General features: G+C 32.8%; 1 protein-coding gene across 3 annotated transcripts in view; it reads left to right on the forward strand.

Annotated features, from left to right (window-relative positions):
* Cadm2 (cell adhesion molecule 2) overlaps window positions 1-24,351 on the forward strand; it is a 923,258-nt gene that overhangs the window by 829,426 nt on the left and 69,481 nt on the right. For 2 of the 3 annotated variants that reach the window (XM_041678464.1, XM_041678465.1), the window contains 2 exons: window positions 8,261-8,439; window positions 23,164-23,283. In XM_041678464.1, coding sequence (XP_041534398.1) covers window positions 8,261-8,439; window positions 23,164-23,283 — 299 coding nt within the window. The remainder of the gene's footprint in view (window positions 1-8,260; window positions 8,440-23,163; window positions 23,284-24,351) is intronic. The other variant, XM_041678466.1, reaches the window with a different exon arrangement.

Raw genomic sequence — 24,351 nt, forward strand, 5'->3', positions numbered from 1 at the left:
TAATAGTTTAGTGTTCACCAGTATAATTTACAAAGGAGTTTGTTTTTCACTACTGGTTCAATATTTTGAATATCAAATTCCCATAAATATATGGAGGGAACAAGATATGAAAAAATAATTAATTCTATAGAGATTAGGCATTGTAGTCAGTGATGTGAAGCAATCTTTTTATTCTAGAAAAACACTCAAGTTTTGTATTCCAGAAAGGACTATACATAATGAAAACATATACAACAAAATTTCTGGCATGAATCTAGATTTTTTTCTTTTATATACCACACAGAACTTCAATTCTAAAGGTGGGCATTTGAATATTTAAAGTTTAGAAAACAAATAAACAATAATCTTCCAAGTCTCAGATATATGAACGTTTACAAACATTTCTAATATAAAAGGAAGTGATTGAGGAGTGCCTAGTCATCCAACTCTTCAGAATTCAGAGTGGTAGAGATATCTGAGATGCTTGTGGGACAAGAGAAATAAAAAAAGAGGAGGATAGAATTTTTTAAAAGTAGGGGACTAGAATAGCAATGACCTTGTTTATGGTCAGCAGAATATATCACCACGGCAAAGTGCGAGCAAAGGCAGAAGAATGGCATGATCTCAAAGAAGGTAGAGGGAAAGAATATGAGCTGGTTTTCAGAGAAGGAACAGAGGTGCCTGATGATACAAAGACACTGCTGTATGTTAGAAATGCATTTCAATTTGTCTTTTTAGACTCATTATTACATCATCAAACCAAGTTATTTGATCCTTCTTTATAAAACCAAAATCAGAAAACAATAGGAAAGGAAAGATATTGTAAATATGGGAGGTATGGGGAGAATATGTAGTGAAAATGTAAAGTCTGAGGTAAAGCTAGTTTTCCTGGGGACATGTGTTATACAGTGCTTTTTAATGTAGAAGATAACTTAAATAATTTGAAGATCAATGTATTAAACAAGATATCTACAATCAATCATCCTGTTAGGCCACCCTGGGAATGAACATGTTAAATTTTAGCCTTTTTAATGAATTATAAAAATATTCCAACATTTTAGCTCTAGGGAAAAAAGTGTGCCACTAAGAATATTCTATTTAATAATGCAGAAAAAGTATAATCCTTTAAGAAAATTTCATTGAAATTATTAAAATATGCTTTCAAAGTTTAAGTTCCAGATTCAGTTATCTTCAGTATACATAAAGCATTTATCCCAGCTACAATACAATTGAGTTATGCCTAATTATTACTTCAAGACCATCTGTTTTAATATTAGACAAGAAGTAAGTCATGGAGGAAAATAAGTTTTATAATGGTCAATGATTAACATAAAGGAAGATAGATAAATTTAATTAGTTCTTTTTTATATTAGTAGAAACAATGGACCTAACTCTTAGGGAAATAACCCTATCATTTCAACCTAACTGTTAACTGAATGGTTTTTGAACTCAGGGTCGATTTCAATGCTTGGAGTATCGTCTCTGGTATCAAGTTTTCCTCACATTCTCTACAGTTTGAGAAGCTGACATAGTATGAGAAATTGAAATTTACAAATTCTGATTCATAAAATAAAATTTGGAAATATTCCAGAGGAAAACTTCAGGATTTTATGATTTTTATAAACAAGAAAACTTCTTATTTAAGAATGATCATTGATGAACATGTCATAGAGATTTTATGCTTAATATAAACACATAGATAATTACATTGTTGCATGAAAGGAGGAGTACTCAAAATTTGTTGAACTTTTTAAATTAGATATTAATAGTATGCTTATCAAAGAAAAGAAATATTAAATTTAAATAAGGCATTGGTAATTGTTTTTCCTTCATTAGAAGTTTCCAAGAGATTAGATTAAGCATGTATATGTAACAGCAATTCTACCATACCATCATCATAAACTACAGCAACAGAAATAACATCAGTAACAATAATCATTTAACCTTTTAAAAATTATCCAGCTCCAGAGAGAAGGCATCTGAAGATAATCCTAGGTTCTCACAAATGTTTGCACATGTGTGCATACAAACTGTAAACATATACACCTACAAACTTAAATATATATACAAAATAAATTTTTAAAAATGACCCATGGAAAACATTCTTTTACCATTAAATAACACAGCGATTGCATCTGAAAATAATGAAGCTTGATCTTTTTTTACTCCAAATGTACAGAACAATATTTTCACAATAATTTGAATATATGTAGACTATTACTACTAATTGTATGAGGAACATATCCTTTGACTATTTGTAACAAACAACTGTCTATGTTTTTCATTAAGATGATTGGTGTGAGAAATAGTCTTGGCGAAATCATTTTTTGATTTTTTCCTACTTCACAACATTTTTAACTCCCAGTAAAGAAAAATAACAAAATAGTTCTTTGAATCAGTTTCAGGATAAAAAGAGCATTTTTGTTCTTTTTAAAAATTCATCTCTTTACCCATTTGCTTTAAAAGTTATTAAATACAAGGCAACTTCTTCTTTTATTATTTATCTTCTTTTTGTGTCCTGTCCCTCCCCCCTTTCCCTCTTGCCCCTTTCTCCCCTTTCAATATCAATTCAAAGTTGAACTTTAGATTAAGAAGCAGTCTCAGTCTGTGGAAGTGGGAAAATGTATAGGTAATAGTCTACTAAGGATCCGTCTCTTTTGAACACAATAAAATTACATTTTTCTACACTTACAAATTTTAAACTGATTTACAATTCATTTGCTTTTCATATTCATTATTTTTCCTAAAACTTGACAGCATAAGTAAAGAGATTTTCTCACAACTATACAAGATAATTTCAGAATCTAAAAGGCTTTGCTTAATTCATAAAATGAAAACAAATGTTTATGAAAATCATGCTAGCTCTTTCAATATCCTGTGGAAATATTACAGATAATATAGAAGAATTCTGTTTTTAAAAATCTCTTTGATAATTAAAAGTTCAATCAAATCTGGTGACTAAGTATGGGATGTTTCAACTGAAATGAAGCCATTGGGCATTTCACATGATTACAAGATACACTGAGCAGAACAATATTGAAGTTCTGCTTTGTCTTCCAGGAAACACTGAACATAAATAATCATAAATTCCTTCCTTCTTTCTTTTGAGTCAGAACATGATACCTATTTGAATTTTATTACACTGAATACATTTACAAAATTTCATAAGTATTTTAGGGTTACATTGCAACTTATATACTACTGTGATGGAAAAATTATTGAACCTAGTGAAGGATGTAAGTATTTGTGGAGATGCTCAATCTGGGTAGTGTTCCAACTTTTGGATGTTCTTTTATTCCTGCCCAATTATATAAACAGCAGGAGAAAGCTTTTGTTGGACAGTCTAAATCATGGAACTCACTATTGGGTAACTAAATTGCTTATTGATTCTTTACTCTTCTTGCAAAACCTTTGTCTAAAACAGAGACAAATCATCATGAAGTCCGAGAGAAGGTTCCTGGCCACAGTCCAGGCAGAGTAGACCAGGAATAACTTCACATAGAATTGAAAGGATTAGAAGAATTGCTAGTACTCAAACTTCCTGGAACAGTAACCCAAAAAGAGACTGAACTGAGAAGTTAGAAAACCAATAGGAGTTCTAATCAATATCAACATACCAAATAAATTGGCAGTCAAAGTTAGTTATAACAACATTACTTTATAAATGACAATGTGGGAATGGCACTGGAAATCTATACAGATATGTCTACAGTTGACACACTACATTCATAATTCCTCACCATGACAACTGCCAAAATGTGACTTGATCAAGGATGATGCAGTCAGTGGACATGCCAACCTACACAGAGAACATGGAAAATCCCCCAAGGTCTCATTGCAACAAAATAATTACAAGCAACTAAGAAAAGCTGGGAGTGGCAGAGACTGTCTTCCCCTAGGGTAGAACATAACAGTTGTTCAATGTCAACCATGATCCCTGAAAATATATTTACCTGAAACATTAAACAGACTGAACAGCTTATAGAGGAATATCTATCTAGGTAGGTAGGTAGGTAGATAGATAGATAGATAGATAGATAGATACATACATACATACATACATACATACATACATTTATACATACATATGTACACTCAATAATGATTACTCGGAAAAAAAGGTCATAAATTTGAAGAATAGAGAAGGATGTATAGAAGGGGTTGGAAGAAGAAATGTTGTAGTTAAATCATAATCTCAAAAGAAATGCTTTCCTAAAGAAAACTGTGTGCTAACTTTTAAAAAATTTCTGGCAGATTGTTATATCTTGCACTAAATCCTTAAAATATAAAAAATATTCCATGAAGATCTTTGGTTTCTATTCTTATTTATACAACCTACTCTCTTTGAAGAACCTGTTAGAAAATGCCTTAGGTATACCCCTTTAAATTCTTATGTATAAGTTTATAGATTTGATAGACAAAAGTAAAATGAAATTTTAGCTAATACTGGTAGTCTCAAACTTCTAATAATCTTGTAATGAAAAGCTTGATATTCTGTAGTGACTATGTTAACGTTCTCACTGTAGAGCTGGTTGATCCATATCTCAGTTCTGCTGCTCTCCTCTCTCCTGTTACTTCTAATGTCTACCTCCTCCTCGTTTCTATCCTCATTGCATAAAAACTTTAAACTGGAACTTCTTTTAAAATGATCTTCTTTGGATGCCCAAACAGAGGGAATATTGTTATTGATCTGTAACAAAAAACTCCATCATATGAAGGTTCCAACTAGAAAAGGCTAGGGATCCTCTGTTTTAAGATGAAACACAAACTGTATCCAAGTCATACTAAACCACTCAATGTTAAGATGAATGATTCAAAATTACTTAGGGGCAAGTGTAAGTTATTTGTATCTGTATACAAACTCTGAGATCCATTTCATTAAAATGGTAACCAATTATATGAACATCTTTACCACTTTGAAGACTTATCTCCCAGAGAAGGAACATGGATGTCTAAAGCATTTATTTTAATGGAATACTGACTTCAGTCACAGACTCATCCTGTCACCAAATATGCAGAGGCTGCTTTATTTTGTTATTCTTTTCTTTGTTCTTCTTTTGCTGTTTTATTATTCATTTATTTTCTAGAAGAGACGTGTTTTGTTTAGGAAAAATAAATTTATTTTAAAAATGTTAAACATAGACTGAGCACTTAAATTTCAACAATTATTTAGATTTTTATGTTTCTATATAATTTTAAAATTCATATCTAAATTTAATTGTGCATTTATAGAACCATGTGCTTAAGAGGAAATTGAAAACATGTTAGCCAATTAGAAGAACATTATCACCATTTATATTTGGGGTGTTAGTTTCGGGTGTATGCACAGTTGTATCTCTGTGTTTATCAATATCAATTTATACATCAAGAAAACATTGTCTTGCTATTATAAATGCATCCTTTGAGAAAAATTGAAAAGACTGGTGTCTTCAAATAAAAATTATCCATGTTATTTTTATTATTGGATTTATTTATAAGAATAAAAACATTTTATAAGGCTTTGTGAAAAATGAAAAATTCTCCTTTAGTTCTGACAAAAGTATTTGTTTTATGTGACCTATTTTACCATTTCCAAGGATGCTAATAATATGCACATATAAGGTCATATAGAGAGTTCCAAAATTCAATTTATTAAATTCTAATGGCAGGTAGCATAAGTAGTATATATGCAGGCAGTAGATATTTATTAGTATTTGTTCTTATTTTCGTAGAGATATTAATAAAATTTTCTAATTCATTGGATGAGAAAAATAATAGTCTCCAATTGTTTTATATACTTAGTTTCTTCAATATTTTCATGTAAAGATGTTCTCTCAGAAATCTCATGAGTATAACTCTGATAAAATTGTCTCCATTTCTTTGCTTTCTCTTTCCGAAGAGATAGGAAAAAAGCAAAGTGTTTGCTATTCTCTTTTAACACACTACAATAATTCACCCTGGTCACCAAAATATATGTGGCAATTGGGTTCTCTTTACCAGCCTTATGTCCTTCCAGGGACATCAACAATGAAACCTGTTATTCACTTCAATTCTGACTCCCTGTAGCTGGAGATAGTGTCAAATCCCACAGTAGGGAGGCTCAATCCCAGGAAACGGCTACTATGTCTTAGGCCAAGTACACAGAGCAGACTGTAAAACGCCCTTCTGACCTACAGGCTATGAAGCAGAATCGCCATGACTCCCTCCCTGGGTTCAATTAATTTGCTAGAATGTCTCCAAGAAGCACTTCTCTCTTCATTGCAAGGGTTACTGCAAAGGGCACAGATGGACAACTAAAGAAGAGGATGCCCAGGGGAAGAAGAAGAAGAAAAAAGGACAAACTGGGGAGCCTCAATCTTGGGGAAAAAAATCTGTGTTCTCATTTATTTATGTTTGTATTTATTATTTATTAATTGTTAGTCCTTCTACAATTTCTTAAAAGTATACAGCTTATTCTATATTGCTACTGTCCACTGTGATCTTTCTTTTATGTGTCTTACCTCGCTTTCTTCTCTGCTAACTCTCCTTCATATCTGCATATTCTTATTTCAGATTCATAATTTTCATTTTTGTTTTGAGACACATTTAACTTGATCAGGGTTATGTAGTACAACTATCCATTGCATCCTCATCCTGTCATCATCTGGAGCACATTTAAATGTAATGGCTAGTCTCTCCATGAATCTAATAGTAGCAAACAGTTCAGCAGCAAGGTCTGGGGAACTCCAGATCATCTCGTTCATGTTCCCTGAAGTGGGTATTTCCTGTGTGGACCCCATGTTGGTGTCTACTATGCTGCTTTGTGTCTGAGATTACAATGACTGTGTCTTGTTCAGAATACCATTTTGTAGCTTTTCTTCCATTTTCTGTCTCTTCCATTTGTTCTGCCCGATCTTTTGTAATGTTATCTTAGTTTTATTTTGGATTGAGCCTTCATCCATCACTTATTCTGGACATCTTGTGAAGTTTCTGCATCCATTATCATTCACGGGAAAGAATCTTTTCTGATTAAGGCTGAGAGTAATATTTCTCTGTGCATATAAATATAAATATTTCAAAACCAAAGTTATGACAGGTGAATTTTTCTCAGTAACTGTATTTAGTTATATTCCAGAGAATGGGTTCTCAGCCTTTTGCTCATTATCCCTTTGGGTGTTGTATATCGGATATCCTGCATATCAAATATTTGCATTGTGATTTGTAAAAATAGCAAAATTACAGTTATGAAGTAACAATAAAATTATTGTATTGTGTGTGGGGGTCATCACAACATGAAGAACTGTACAAAAGGTCCCTAGCATTGGGAAGGTAGAGAACCCTGTTCTAAAGCCTATGATACCAACCTGCCTCATGTGGTTATGACCGTATTTACACTATATGACATTGATTCCTTCCTCTACATTAGGCCTTAAAAACTATCAAAAAGCAATTTTTACTCTAATAACAGTTGTACCACAACTCCACACATGGGCTCATCTTACTTAACAGATTTGTGTCATCATTTAGGGTATTCACAGTTGAGTAGGCCTGCAGATGACTCTTCTTCCCCAGCAGCCTCCATAACTCCTCTTGAGGTTCTGCAGGCACAGGGTCAGGTAGTAAGCTTCTGGGTAGTTCCAGACTGATACCTCTATAGTATCCAAATGAGGGGTGTGTGTGTGTGTGTGTGTGTGTGTGTGTGTGTGTGTGTGTGTGTTTCCCACAACAGTGTGTAGAGAGATGACTTTCAGGACTTGTTCTCTCTCTACCATACTTTTCAATCACGGAATTGGGATTGTCAGCATTATATGGCAGGTGCTCTCCTGTCTCCCTGGTCCTCTTAACCCGTTTTACTAAAGAAATGCTTTTAAGCAAATTCTTTAGGAGAGTAGGAAAAGTGGTAGAAATAAGGGAGTGAAGGGTTCTTCCAAGAAACGCCATGCCATAGCGGTGGGCCCATGTTATAAAATGTTAGATAAATTTAAGGAACAATTGTCTACGAACGTCCAAAGAAAGTTGTTCATTATGAAATGTTAGTCATTGACAAAAGCATCTGGACTCGGGACCTACCTAAGGAGGACACCAGAAGTGGAAGCTACAGTAACTCAATAAATTTATTCCTAACACATATCCGAATAAGTAGAACAAAATTAAATTGTATTTATCTTGCCTCTAACTCTTCTAAGTTAGCACAAGCTAGTTCTTGGTTCCTTTTAAAAAACTACCACACGGAAGTAAAGAGGTGTTTATATAAATTGTTTGCTTTTGTTCATAGAACACTCAACATTATTTTTTCTTTCTACATGCATGCTTTATCCAATAGGCCAGAACCTGTTCTGTGGACAAAGGATGGTGCAGAGTTACCAGATCCTGATCGAATGGTCGTGAGTGGTCGAGAACTCAACATTCTTTTCCTGAACAAGACGGACAACGGCACATATAGATGTGAAGCCACGAACACCATTGGCCAAAGCAGCGCAGAGTATGTCCTCATTGTACATGGTGAGTTCTTTGGTAAACATTACATGGGATAGCAGGAAAACCACGGAGAAATGCTAAAATCTTCCAACATTATTAGAAAAATCAGGTAATAGGTCTTCTTTTTTCTTTCAGAAGGACTTACCATGAGTGTGAATGTCTTCAAGATAGACATTTAATGTGTTTCAGGTTTGACTAATAAGGGAAAATTAAAGAATATATGAAAAATAAAATTATTTTGTGAAAACCCTTATTACAAGTAATTTAATCTGCTATTAGTAGTAATTTGAAAATTTTATTAGTGGTTATCTTTAAATTTACAAGATATGATTTTGAGTCATTATCCACAGTACTAGAAAACATTTTTCTTAAGCTAACTTCATTATATTATTATTAAAATGTGCTTCCTAAACACTGAATTGCATCACACAAGAGATAATAATATGCCATCGGAGTATAGTAAAGGCAAAAGTTCACAATTAAAATGTTTAATTTCTTATGAGTAATAATTTGAATTTTTTTCTCTTGATTGCACTTAACTAAAAATTGCTTTGAATGCAAAAAGGGTAGAAATGGGTATGAGTAAAGGGAATAAGTGTTTTACTTTCAAAACACCATAGCTTCTGCATAAGGAGGCTTTAGTGTATGACTAGAAGGGAATGCCTCATAAATACCATAATAAATACAGGTAATGTTCTTTATATACCTGCTTCTGGCAGTTTCTCATGTATGCCAGAATGCATTCTGAATCTCCAAAAGAAAGATTTACCAACAGCAATAATGATTCCCTCATATGTTCCACCAGGAAAATATTTTACTGAGCTTACTATTTTATCTTTTGTAATGTCACAAAATAATGACCCATCATTGTATAAAACAAAAAAAACAGTAATAAATTTGGTAGACTTCAAGAATCATGGAAAGAATGTGTTTTGTGTGTTTTATCTGAATCCAACTATAAAATACTGCTAGAAATTTGGTTGAGTCAAATACCTTTCAATAAAAAAGGAAAAATATTGGAGGGATTAATTATAATTCTTTGAGAGAGATTTAATTTTCTGGAAAAAAATAATAGCCTTGTTTTGTCATATTTTCAGGTATTTTTTGTTATAATACAATAAGAATAAAGAAAATAATATAATAACATATAGTTCTATTTTCAAAATTGTTGTAATATAAAGCCACTCTTTTTAACATATCTTGCTATCGTAAGCAGTGAAGACATATAATGTATAATTTTTTTTCACAAATAACACACCAGGAATTGTAGAATTTTTGTTTCATTTCTAATATGTTGTGAAAAATTAAAAAAAAATCAATTTTGGGAAACCCAGTCATATAATTGGGTTAATCAGACTGGGTTAAAGGTGGTAAACTCATGTAGATGAACATGCCACTTTCATTAACAGTCAAAGTATAAAAACGACCTCTTTAATCACAAAATTTCTTCAGAACTCATGAGCAGGATGCAAGTCTTATGTGTGTTCACCACGCACTCTCACCGTTAGTCTGACATATGTGATCCATCTGAAGTTTTCTAAGTAAGTGAGAATCCTGCCTGCATATTGTGGAGCATGACTCATTGTGCTGACAGCAATGCACCTTAAGACTGGAGAATTCAAAAAGAAGTGACTGAGAAGTAATATACCCGGATACGTGACATTTTTTTCTTTTAAAGAATTCTAGTAGGGGAAAATTCATGCTATCTCAGTGTTTGCAAGCTGGCAATGATTTTTTTCCCAATAAGCCAGCTGCCTTTAGGTTCTTGGCAGTTGACATATTTCTAATAAATATTTTTCTAAGCACATTTTAAGAATCATTTTTGGCTTTGCTTTTGAACTCCAATTCATCAAAAGCACCCCATAGATTAATGCTTTTCATGCTGCTAGACAGATGCTGTGAAGTTCAACAGTAGTTTACCTAGTATTACTGCAAGAAGTAATGAGAGGCTCTGCGAAACAGTAAAACCATATTGCACTGTGTTTACAGGGAGCTCCAATTGGGTCCGTTACAAAATAAAGGGTACTTTTTTCCCTTTGCACACTAGGTATAATGTTTCACTAGTCACTGGTTGTATGAATATAAAAGCTACACTCTTCTGTTAATGGTTTGGCTGTTTTGAAACCCCACTAAATGATAAAATCTGAGTGACATTTTGATCTACAATAAATGCTACGTGTGATAACTTTAGCCTTTTACATTTTACTCCAAGGTTGATTTTTTACATCTGCTTTGATGATTTAACATAACTCTAGTTCAGAAAGGGTTTTATGACCTGGGACTCACATCCGAATCTATCAAAGTTGCCTGCATTTATTGATTCCCATCATGATGGAGATTGGGATACTTATTTGTAAAATCACCAACCACACAGATGTCAGGCTCTGGTTAGATATTATCCTCTGGGTACAACGGTAGTACATGGTGACGTTTTATGGCATTTAATTGTAATGACCTTTGATGTTTTGGGTTATACACACTACAGGTTTTCTTCAACTCCTCTCTTCCATTATATCTTTAAATTTTTCAGCTTTAGAACTACAGATGGTGGCTTAAACTGCTGGTTTAACACTTGACTTCAATGAAAGGATCACTGAAAGTCAGTAAACAAGGAAGTATAACAAGGAATTCATTATACCTAAATGAAACCTGTGTCTTTTAAAAGTACAGTAAAGGAGATAGCACTTCTCATTAATAAGCTCAGCAGTAGAACAATAAGTCTGTTAATAGCAAGAATTAGTTATTCTATTCAATTTATATAAATATCATAGCTTGTTATATTTATTTATAAAATCTTAATAATTCTCTGTTATTTTATCATCCTTTTTAAGGAAATCAATATGTGTAAAATTGACATATTATAGCATTTTGTTCCATTTGTCTTTTTGTATTTTGATAAATCTGACCAAAATAGCAATTTGTTTGCTCATCAATAATTTGGTATATATCCTATAATTATAAAGATAATATGACACTGAAACAATTTGCATTCACCACAATGATAGCTTAACAGGGGCAAGAAGAAATAACATCCAATAAGCAGTACAAAAGTGAAGAATTAAGGAAAGATGGCCATGTAGATAAGCATAATCCGTGGCAGTGCAGAGCAAGTACCAGTATTGTAAAAAAAATAAATGCAACACTAAGTTCCATATTAGTCTTAAATAATGGCATTCATCAAAAGCAAAATCATTTAGCACACTATCTATTACACAGATGTGCCCTGAATTGGACTAGTATATCACTGTGAGCCTAAATAGATAATGACATATTTGACACCAGTGTTTACTCAACAGTCGCATAGCAATGTTGTTTGCCCCTCCAAATCCTTCTAAAATGCAGTATACAGAATATTAATTCAGTACACATTCTTAAATATAAGAAATTGCAAAATTCTTGTGCAAAAGGTCATAGGAAAATTTTGCAGTATCCAACAGCGTAAAAACTAATGATATATTTGTCAGGATAACTTCAATAAACAGCCTTGTTTCTCTAAGAAAACATTCATTTTTAAGAAACTTTATAAATTATTCTTCCCAAGCAGCGAGTACCCGGAACAACTTCCAACTACTGAAGGCATCAAAGCAGACAGCTATGGCTATAAAGAATTACTGGCTACCTTAGTCATTTTATAGTGGAAAGAATTAAAATATTTCATACTTTTCTCATCATCTGATTAAAATTATCCTCTTGGGGTGAAAGCAGAGAGTGAGATGGCTCACAGAATAAGAGGACTTGTTGCCAAGCCTGAATGGTTAAGTTTGTCTTTGGGACTCAGGTGGCAGAAGAAGAAGCCCTACTCTGAATAGTTTCTCTTTTATCTCTACCCCTGGGCCTATCACATCTGTTTTTCAAAAAAATAAATAAAACAACAGAAAATTTGGAGTCTTTACTCTTGAAAATATCACAACTGTATGAAATATGAAGGCTTGAGATGTAATATATATGAACAGTGATGAGTCCATATGTTCCCAGAACTTAACATAGTTTACTCTTACATTTATCAGTATATTTTACTCAACTCACATGAGAGTTATAAATTCTGCATCAAATATATAAACACACACATATGATGCTGTAAGTACACAAAATACACACAATACACACATACATAGAGGTATGTGTGTGAAGGTATGAAAGAGAAAGAGCAGAAAAAGTAAACTTATTAAACAATAAAAAGGGAATTATTTTCTTCTAACTCCTTTTAAAACATGGTATACAAAACATTAATTCAGCAGACATTCCAAGAGAGCAAGAAAATTCCAGCAGCACGCTTTCTGAGATTTTTGAGGAGACCTGGCAAGGTAGGCAGAGAAAAAGACCAGCTGTCTCTACTACCAATAGATACACAATTGGGGAGGTACACATTGTAAGTCATCATTGCACACATTGGTACAAAAACTTCAGTGGAGAAAGCAGGCTATATGGTAATGAACACACATATTACAGAAAGTTCCCATGTTCTTCCTCTTGCTTATCCAAATTTAACACTTACATGTGAGTTAAAATTATTTTACCATTATCTGACTTGTTATACACTGTCCTTATTTTCTTCTATAAACTAAATCTAAATATTTTAAGCACTTCACTATCTTATACTGTGCTTCTTTGAATTAAATCACAGGCTATAAACTTTTCCATGTTTTAACTTTACATATATATATATATATATATTTACATATATACATTTATATGATATTTAATCTTTATAGCCATATAAAACATGCAAAATTCTCTACAACTATTATTTTGATATCATGGATTAAAATATAATTGTAGTTTGCTTCTATTTTTATTTACCCAATCAAGTCTCACAGCCATTGATTTAATAGCTCTAAGATATTTTTACTTTATTTGTTTCTTCAGGTGTTTATTGAAATAAACCCAGATAACAATGGCACTGCCATTGTTTATTGCCAAGGTAATTACATTAGTAATAACACATAACACACATACATATACTTTGTGACCCATCATATTTTATTGTTAGTTGGTAAGAGCCATTATAAAAGTAGTTTAATATTTAAAAGAAATTAAGAGAGTATTTCTTCTAGAAATGTCTATGTGTTTTCGAAAGAAATGTATCACGTCACTAAATATGCCTTTCCAATTTTAAGAGTCAGCTACAATTGCTACTTCCTTATATGTAGTATTAATAATAAATGTCAATAATGCCCAAAGACAAATGCTGTATAAACATATTATAAAACATAACATCAAAGCCAAACTTCTCAGGTGTGTAGTGCACTGTACCGCTTCAGAGTGTAGGGAGCAACTATTTTTCACAGGGATGCAGAGTACTGAAAATAAATGACTTCTCACGAGGGTAGACAAACAACTGAGGCAGGGAAATAAGCTTTCTTCACTGGCTGTAAGAAAAGTTTCTAGGGTATCACTGTGGAAGGACGCTTAAAAGAAATTCCACACTAGCTAAGAATTGAGAAATAGATGGTTATTTATTTAGGGGTAAACTTACAAATCAGAATCCAGCAACTGGAAAGAAAGAAGACACATGCTCTACATAGACTTATGTAGTATAAGAGGCCACACCCCAGTGGGCGGGTAACCACTGACAGCATATCATTGCTTTCAAATATTTACCTATTGTTCAGAAAATAGTTACAAGTTTGATAAATTTAACAAAATAATACATGTAATACATTTATACTTGAATGATGTGATTGGTTTTCAAACACAATGATCATCTCATAATTTTATACCTTAAGTTTTCTATGAAATTCAATACTACCATATGGATATCCTATTATGGAAGTACAAAGTTTACATTTCATACCAAGAACAGCAGTGTTTTGCAGGTGAGTGAGTACACTTAGTACAGAAAAATGAAAAAGTTACTTCTGGTTAACATTAATAGTCTCTTTTGACACGTAATCACAATGATGTAGAGAATTTAGAAAATCATGTACTTATTGATGTACACAGTTGTACTCCTAGATAGGTGGATTCTAATAGATCGTGATGGCGCTGAGAGAGTAAATTGTGTGTAGAAAAGGAAAGCGAAGACTAGATTGTGAACAGATGCACAGCCTAGCAAACATTAAAGAGGGATTCAACTAAAATCTGTTCCCTCATATAAACAGAGACCTGACCAGCTGGTAAATTAATTGTGTGCACTAATAATGAGCATGCTTCCTGCAGAAGCTTTCTTTAGAAACAGAAATGGAAAATACACGGTATAGAACGAAAACTATAGGAAAGACACCCCTACTCAACAATGAACTTTGTGCCAATAATGGGGAGTCCCTTGGTTGCTGATCTCAACAATGCTGGCTGAGATTTTCCTACACAGCCACTGCTTGCATGATTCTTTAGAAACATCTCTTTAATCTTTGAGATAACACATCACTCTAGACATGAAAAAGTAGACAGAGCTCTGATGCCCGTAGGAAAGCCATGCCTCTGACTGTTTTAATAAGCTGCCAAACTCTGCAGACACAGTGTGGATGAGAGCCCTCCGTTTGTTTTATAACTCATTTAAAAGTGTATGTGGTGCGTGTGTGCATGTGTGTGTGTTGAATAGATCACTAAACAGTGTTGAACCAAATCCCTCTCTTTAAGATGAAAATGCAGTGGAAAAACTGAGTTTTCAGTTGTCACAGTACAAAATCCATGCATATATACCTCACTAACATAAATGTTCTTCCAGATCCAGATGGATGTCTACCAAATATCAAAAGAAAAACTTTATTAAGAATTTATCATTCAAAATTTTCAACATTAATAACATATCCTCTGTCTATATAACCTGTCTTCTATTTGCAGTATATAAAAAGGTAAACACAAGGATGCATTCATTTGCACTCAAGTATTCTTATTTTGTGAGGTATAAATCTACTTATATAATTTTCCAAATATTTACAGAGTTCTGATACCCAAACACATGGAGTTTAGTTGGCTCATTTGTCAAAGAATTCAAGCCATACGTCATGACCTTATGTGGATAATTGGGGTTCTGGTCTTCCGAAACTATGGACTTTACATAAAATATGTTTTGCAGCTTCTCACTTTATAGTTTCCACAAATATGGTATTTAATATATCACATGCTGTTTTAAAACATAAAAATAATCCTCATGTTTTTCTCCTCTTCTTGGAAAATGCCTCACTGTGTAGTGAGTCCAGAGGGGCCAGTGGAAAAAGATAAGAACAGAATGGTGGCCTCAACTGTAAGTTATGTTCACAGGACATCCCACTGGTTATCGAACACCAAATAGTCAAAATTAAAAATGTACATGCCAGTAGCATTAGACTGAGTAGTGAATACTTATATATTTAGAAGTACATAGACATGTACACGCAAATGTATGTACAGCAAAAATTAAAGAAAAAGAGGCCTTTAATTTGCAAAAGAGCAAAGTAGGAATTAAATGGGAGTGTGTGAATGGAGAAAAATGAGGGAATTAAATAATAATAATTTACTCAAAAATTTTAAAAATGAATATTTTTAAAAAGGAACTTCCTATATAATTCAGTAACAGGGACCTTATCAAGCATGTACAAGACTCTGAACTCAATTCCCAATACTGCAACTAACAAAGCAAAAGCAAAAGAAAATATTAAAACAGATTAAAGAAAAAAATTAAGTTGAATGTGGGCCTGGCAAAGCCCTGGGTTAATGCTTAAAATATTAAATAAATAAATAAATAAATAAATAAATAGGTAGATTGATGAATTAATTAATTAATATGAAAATTAGTGTGATATGTTCCTGAGGTCCAAAAGCCCAGATGGAGGGGCAGCACATCACTAGTCCATACTCATTTTCTGTTCATGAGAATTCCAGGCCAGCTTGAACAATATAATACCTTGATTCAGAGAGAAAAACACAGGCAGACAAACGCTAAAACAGACAAAAAACAATGTGCACCAAAACCAAACCAAACAAACAAGCCCTATACCCTAGATTCCAAATTAAGGAACCTTTTTGTAATTTATTAAGTGACATAAATATACCACTTAACAGGAGCTGAACAACCATGTTGGGAAATGACAAAAGAGTGGAAAACACCACTCATTTAAGAAATCTAGAGAGGTTTTGACCTCAGGCTTGTTATATGGAAACATGGGGGTCTTAGTAAGAGAGTGACTTTTCTACCCTAAAGGCATCAATTGGTAATAACATTTTCATCAGATCATATTTTTCAAATTCCCAAAATATTTTTGGTGAAGAGAATTATATAAATTACCATACCAAACAAATTTTAATGAAGTGATTACATGTGGTTAAGTTAAATAGTATGCAAAACACCTCTTGCCTCCATTCATGACTGAACTCACATGGAAAAACAAATACCGATTTCTCAGTAGTTTTCTGAATTCTTCCTTGTATCTCTTACTTCATGTACTTTTTGCTAAAAAATGACTGTGATATCCTCTTATGCAATCACGTGACGTACTCAGGTTAAGGTCCTTCTAGGGAAAAACTCATACATTGAAGTCTGTGGAGCTTAATAGTACGGGATCATCCAAGCTGAAGGCATTGTTGATTCTGTTTTAAGCTTCACTTTACAGCAAGGTGGTGGTGCACGCCTTTAATCCCAGCACTCGGGAGGCAGAGGCAGGTGGACCTCTGTGAGTTCAAGGCCAGCCTGGTCTACAAGAGCTAGTTTCCAGGACAGGCTTTATTTATGTCCATTTAGAATCCGACAAATGGGTTTTAAAGAGAAAATACATAGTTATTGTTCTCTTCAAATAAGACATCCATTTTATTCATAAATGTTCCCTGTAATTACCTAGGACTGTTGCCTACCACGTAGAGTTCAAAACTGCAATTTGTTCCAATTTTCCAGAGCAGCTTTTTGTTATCATCTTTGTATAAGGATATCACTTAGCAGGAGAAGCCGGTAGAGGCTACCAGAAACGTTAAGAAATTTGTTCAATCAAATTTTGAGAAGGGTCCCTTTTATGAAACAGAAGGGGTTACAACAGTTCTCCCAAATTGGAGAGTAAGTAACAGGGGTGAGTTGAAGTCCTGTCAGCCTGATGTCTGTCAACTCACTGAAGGTTCTGGGGTTGTCTCCTCTTCATGCTATAATTTAAATAGGCTGCTACAGGTGCTGAATATAATGGGGACAGATAAATGCCCATCTTTACAAAAACAAAACCAGTAAACATGCCCCTTGCCATTGCTCCCAATGGCAGCAGAATGTGCAATAAAATATTAAGGATCCATTATTTTTAAATCAGAGAAATTTGAATTCTTTCTAGCACAATACTAATTCTTGCCTTAATTCTATGACCCTCAGAATCCTGACCCTTTGTGTGCATGTTTATAATTGCTCTTGAAGTGAAATGATTATTCTGTCTCCTCTAGAACAGGGAGTTTAGTAACATCAAGCAGGAAGGATGCAGATGCATGGATTCAAGACTAAATAGTAGCATTTTTTTTTTCTCCTGATTTGGGCAATAGTCTGGAGAGAAACAAACACTTTAGGCTTCTGGGGCTCTTTAGACTTAATTTTGTTTTCGAAAATCCATTCTGAATGCCATTTTTAAAAAGAGAAACTGCCACAAAACAAAACAAGTTGACAAGTTAGAAATTATACACCACATTTACAGAAAACACAACATACCTTTAACCTGGAAAACTCATTATTAGAAAAAAAAATGTTGTAGTGCTCCGCAGTTTATTGTATGCTGCTCCTGTTAGAAGGGATTTCATTCTGACAGGGCTCCAGAGAATCTGGTGGGCTCTAATAAGCGCCCCCTCGCCTGCAAGAAGTTCAGGGTGCACGTTTTCTAATTTCTTCATTAACATGTGAAGGGAGGAACCCTTCCCCACTATTTTGATTGGCGTTTATGATTTATTAGTCTAACAGATGCTGACACACCCATTCAGAGATGAAACTTCTTCAGCTGTTGCACTTCAATATTTGAGACTATTCTCTCAGAGTCATAGACTTTTAGCAGGAATTTTATAATATTTTGTGCAAAACTACAACTTTTGTACATATTAATTTTATTTAAATATTGGTTACATATTTAAGTTCTTATAAGAGATATGTTGCTTATTTAATGACATTTTATTATCATCCATGGTAACATTTTCAAAGTACCTAAAACATATTTAACAAGGAAAATACTCCAAAAGTGCAGCATTAAGTAGATTATCTTTTTTCTTAAATTTTTGTTATATATATATATATATACAATTTAGTATACATATATATATATAAATACATATATACATAAATATATTTATATATAGTGAATGGTAAATGCCAGATGAGTAGTATATATTTTCTAGGCTTGAAAGTAGTATTTCCTAGATACGCCCTTAAATGAGGACTCTTTTCAGGAGCAGGGCTAACCAAACAATAGGTCAAGTGTACTTGTCCGAAGAAAAATAGTATTTGTAAATAAGGAAGACATGCTTTTGTTTAAGGTTATCCTGTGGTCTGTTGTGTGAAATAAAATACTAAATGAATGAAAATGTGTGGTATACATATTGCCAGCTCAGAGAAGGAAAACATGGACTAGTTCCAAATGAGAGGAGGCTTCAGAAATGAGATCATAACAATAGACTTGAAAGATAGACATGAAAGAGGTGATGATGTCAAGTGCATTTATTTGTAACTTAACAGTGATTTCAGTAGTTTTATGGTAAATCATCAAAACCAACAATTTTCAAAATTTTTATCAACTAATGAGGCTTTCAAATAAATTCACCAATAAGCTTGTCTTAATGTCTTGATATTAAGACAATAAATTAAGGGTCTCTTGTTTGTACTAAAAGGATCTCAATAATTTCTTTAAATTTGCTAAATTTTATGATCAGGTCAAGATAAAACATAACTATGATGAAATTAGTATTGTAATTTATTTGTAAGTTGTGTGTGTACCTATATCATCACACATAGGCAGAGGTCAGAGAAAACAATTTATCAGAGTTGTTTCTGACCTTCCACCATGTGTGTCCTGGAAATTGAACTCAGATCCTTCGTGCTGACATGAGTTACCTTTACTTTTGAGCCATATATCTCCATGATTTTTGTTTCAAACAAATATGTTGATTAAGTTCTTGTATAGCACATTAATTAAAATTGAACCAACATTGAGCATTTTATCAGATGTGTATATGAATACCTTTTCTATAAGTAATGATGCTCTATTCTTTGGAAAATTGAACAGATAAATGCTAAAAGAGAAATATGATTTAGCTTTATATCATGTTGGTTGATCTGATTATTTCTTGTGTTATTGGTTTAATGGTTTTAAAATTCTATCTGATTCTAGATGCATCAAAAAATGAGGTACGGGCATGTGGTATTTGGGAGACAGAGACAGACTGGTCTTCAGAGGGATTTTCAGGCTATCCATGGCTACATAGTAGGAACTTGTTTAAAAATATAAGACAGAAGAATAGGAGCTTTATATCATACATTTCCATAAGAAAATGTAAACCTACACTTGTTAAAACATTCCTTAAAAGGCTAAAATTAATACTTCAAATAATCATCACTGAGATATTTATAAATTTTATCAAATACTGCTACTCATTTATAAGAGAAAGAATTTTCAAAAGCAAACTTGAATTTGATAAAAAGGGAGAATAAATATTTGGACTTAGGAAGAGATCTCGGAGCCATTTGATAATGTTTGATTTTCCAGGTCCTATTAAAGCCATCCGAGTTCAAAGATTTTAAGCTGTCAGTAGAGCAACCTCTCAAATCAGTGCATGTCCCATTAATAAGTTACCTTAAAGTCACAAAATTCATATATGTATAATATATAATAAGTCACTCATAATTTAGTTAGTAAATATGTGTTCTGATATTGTTTTATTAATATCTTTTTGATAGAAATTATGATAAAGTACACTGAGGTGCTAAAAAGTACTCTTCAAAAAAATAACATTTTTTTCCTGATTGTAGATATATAGCGTGTCTTTGAGAAAAGTAGTTCACTCTTTTAATTCTATTATACTCAGCTCTTCCTGTAATATAGAACTTTTTTCTATAGGCATACATAACCACATAATTATACAGAACAGAACCTGAGCACTACTTGAAAATCTTCCTTCCAAGGTTAATAATTACCAAGTGGGGAAAGACCAGAATAAATTCAGATCAAATAGAAAGTTTAAGTATGAGGCAGAAGTTGCATACAATTTTGTCATCTTTCTGACATTACTAACTAATTCTATCTAATTTTATGTTGTTTAATTTTACCTACTTATAATTATTTTCTAGAAGTGAACATTTTATGTTTTTGCAACTTTACTATTTCACAACCGAGTTGAAATTATTTCAAACAGACAAGAATGATGAATAAAACACCAGGATTAAAAGGCATAGAAAATAAATGTAATTTAAAAACTACATAGTGTTCCTGGCTAGTAAGGGATGGAAACCTGTAATGGTGATTAAGAACGAGTTCTTCTTAGCATGCTGTTTTTACACAATTGTCGTTCATTTCTCATCAGCAATGCATGGTTCTTGACGGAAACTGGGGGGCCAGCTTAAGGTCTAAAGAATGGCATACTTTCTCATCTAGTTGCATATTTCACCAATATTTCATAATTTAAAAAAATTATTAGTAAGTACTGGTTACTAATTCATTAAATACTAGACAGTGATAGAAGATTCTATATTTATTGTATTGGGCACTTATGGAGACTAGATTGGTTCATTCAAGAATGCTTAGAAAAAAATGAACATACACAGGGTTCTCAAATAATCCAGAATTTCTATTATTGTGGAGGTTGGAAAAAGTGAAAATGAATTTCAATTAATACTGTATTTAGAATAAACCAGATGAAACAAATGAATATATATATATATATATAAGCTTGTTATTTTGAACCAGCTTTTGTAATGAAATAATAAAACTAATTTTGAAAGGCTCTTTTGTTTCCAGCATAAGGGTTAGGAGACTGTTATTCTAGGTCAATATTTGATAATAAAAATAAATCATAATCTGTGATAATATTTGTAATATCAGGTTCCATATATGGACTTTCAAGTATATTCTTTGTTTTTAAAAATTCTAATACTAGATGTTGTTTGGCAGTTTTCACATAAATAATTGAGACCCCAAATGAACCAATAGTATTTTCTGATAAAAATGTACTATTTTCTATTTTAGACTTAAAAAATACTAATTTTTTCATTGATTATATTTCCATTTACTTCTATTCTATTTAAAATCTTACTAATCAATAAGAACACATAGTAAGGAACTAATCAGAAGCCCATGGGCAGAAATGCTGAATTTTCATCCATTCACGATGTTCCCTCTAAAGCTAGTGCCTCCTTATGATCATGATAAATTGCTCTCCAGGCAATGCCCATTTTCCCTAGTGATTAATGTAATACCATGGAGTTTTCAGAGGTTGTTTTCTTAATTTGACTGGCCAGGAAGCATTTTCCCCGTTGAAAAACAGGTGTAAACATCAATACTCAAGATAAGAGAGTGATCTCATGCTGGTTCCTGTGTCTCCAGTGAGAAGGATTCAGCAGGTAGAGTCAGGCGAATTGAGTAGAGCTATTTATCAGAGTAGAGAACTAGAAAAATGTTTGGAGTACTCAAAAACTTTTCCTGAAAGATTGACAAAAAAAACTTTCACCAGCAAAATAATCTGTGAAACATTGTGACTACACTGGGACTTCATGACGAACATATGAAGTCAAACCCCAGTACAGTAATTACAGTAATTGGAGAAGTGTTTCTAATTTCCTTGCTGTGTAAATTATATCCCTATCTGCTGGGAAACAAATTTGTTTCCAAGGATTTTCCTGAGGTTTTTCATAGCTTGACACTGGCAGCCTTGCTTGATTTCTCTCTCTCCTCTCTAGATACTTGAGACTGGGTTTTATGAGGTAAAGGAATATTTGGGCCTTGCACACTAAGCCGTTCTTTTTGTTCATTATTATCCCTGGATTTCAATCAAATTTTAACTTATGACACCTTGACTAATTATGGATTGGAGACTGCCTGGTATAGTTCAAGCCCTTATTCAGTAACTTCTTTTGTGTCCTGTATTCAAATAAGTCATAAATTTGTCAGAACATCACATCGTGTTCCATGCTAGTTGACTCAATACTTGTTAAAGACTCCTAGGTACTGCAAATTTGTTAGAAGGCGTCACCAGCTAGCTGGGGTAAGAATTGCAAGACTTTAAACTATACATTAACATCGTTTGTGAAAACAGGAGGAGCAAAATAACAATTATAATAACAATTGGCTTGTTTTGCTTGTTTGTTTGTTTCTAAAGATTGCTCTCATCCTATTTCCTCCTATTTTCCTAAAAGGAAAGTCAAAGGCATTATTTAACATGCATATACACACTCATCGTTAACACTTCTTTAATCTTATATGGTGGTATTTGTGTTTATTTCCCTATGTGTTGTTTCTTTCTTTACTTCCTTGGCAAAGCATGTCATTTTTATTTTATATATGTGTATTTTGCTACTGCATGTGAGATTATCAAATGACTCAAACAACAAGTGAATTCTTGTCATTTTAGATTTCACTTTAAATATTGCAAATAATTTACTTATTCTCAAACATAGCTCCCAGATTTTTTCTTTTTGTGGAGCATAAAAGGGAAGTGAAAGAAAAATGACAGAACCTGTGTGCTATAGTTGTTTTGTACCTGTTATTCTGTTTCAACTTATGCAATTAAGCCTAAATAAGATGTGTGTATTTATAATTTGAATCATTTGTGTTTCTCTTTTGTTTGCATGATATGATTTTATTTTATATTTTGTTTCTTTCCACTCACCAGATGTTCCCACCACTTTGCTTCCCACTACTATCATCCCCTCCCTTACCACTGCACCAGTAACAACCACTGTAGCCATAACAACCAGCCCAAGTACATCTGCATCAAGCAGCAGCAGAAGAGGTACAGTATGCTTCTTTGTTATAGCCCCAGAAGCCGAGTCAATGGAGCTGTGCAAGAGGAACTTATTCAAAATAGAATAACTGAGATCCAAATTACATATTTAAATTATCTTAATTATAAAATGTAATTGGGTCAACAAGATGAGTATAAAGTAGGATTACTAAAGTAGATTATAAGTCAAATGGTATATTTTATTTTTAGTGTCACTTGTGATTGGTATCAAAATATTAGGAGATGCCATTTAAAAAAAATATCTTCACTACATTAAGCAAACTTGATATGTGAAGACAGGACACAGATTTTGATTTGCCTTGAAGTGTAAAGAAATAACATGCTCAGTGATTTGGAGATAGCATTTGGCCGTAAATATCCTACGTTAATTTTGCTGACTTGATATTCCTCTACAAATTGAAGTTTTCATGGTGTTGAATTTGTTCTAAAATGAATAGCCATGTGTATTTCACCACGTGTAACTTTCAGGTAAATGCGCAAAATATATGTCATCATAAAGTAATTCCATTAATAGAATATTCTACACTGGAATATTCTAAAGTTTCCTATCCTACTGTGAATTTATACTTGGCTCTATGAATACGCTGTAATTAGTATTTGAGTAAGTATTTTTATTTCAAACCAAAGACCCCAGCCTTATTTCTAGAAAATGAGAAATCCCCAAATTCAAAAATCAGCAATTACAATAATTATAGAAAAAATTCATTTAAACTTAATATATTCATAACAATGTACAGAAAGAATTTATAATTTAATCCTTCCCCTTCCTTACTTACATACATTTTGTGTCTTAAACCTAAACTAACATATTAAGTGTGTAATAAGTTAACTGGATGCTAATGGAGACTCTATCTTCCTACAGGTAACTGAATAATAACAAGAATGGTTTACTTTTACCTTTCCTATATCTTAACTTATATAATTTTTCTACTACAGTATATGTTTCTTCTTGAATTTTATTCAGTATTGATAAGAAATTAAGTTATAGCCTTTCACAACAGTTTTAAAAACTTGATTTTTTTTATTGCAGAAAATTTGCGTCTGGTAACTTTTAAT

The sequence above is a fragment of the Microtus oregoni genome, unplaced genomic scaffold (assembly GCF_018167655.1).
Source record: "Microtus oregoni isolate MIOR12 unplaced genomic scaffold, Mior012 000030F_ref0000283, whole genome shotgun sequence".
NCBI lineage: Eukaryota > Metazoa > Chordata > Mammalia > Rodentia > Cricetidae > Microtus > Microtus oregoni.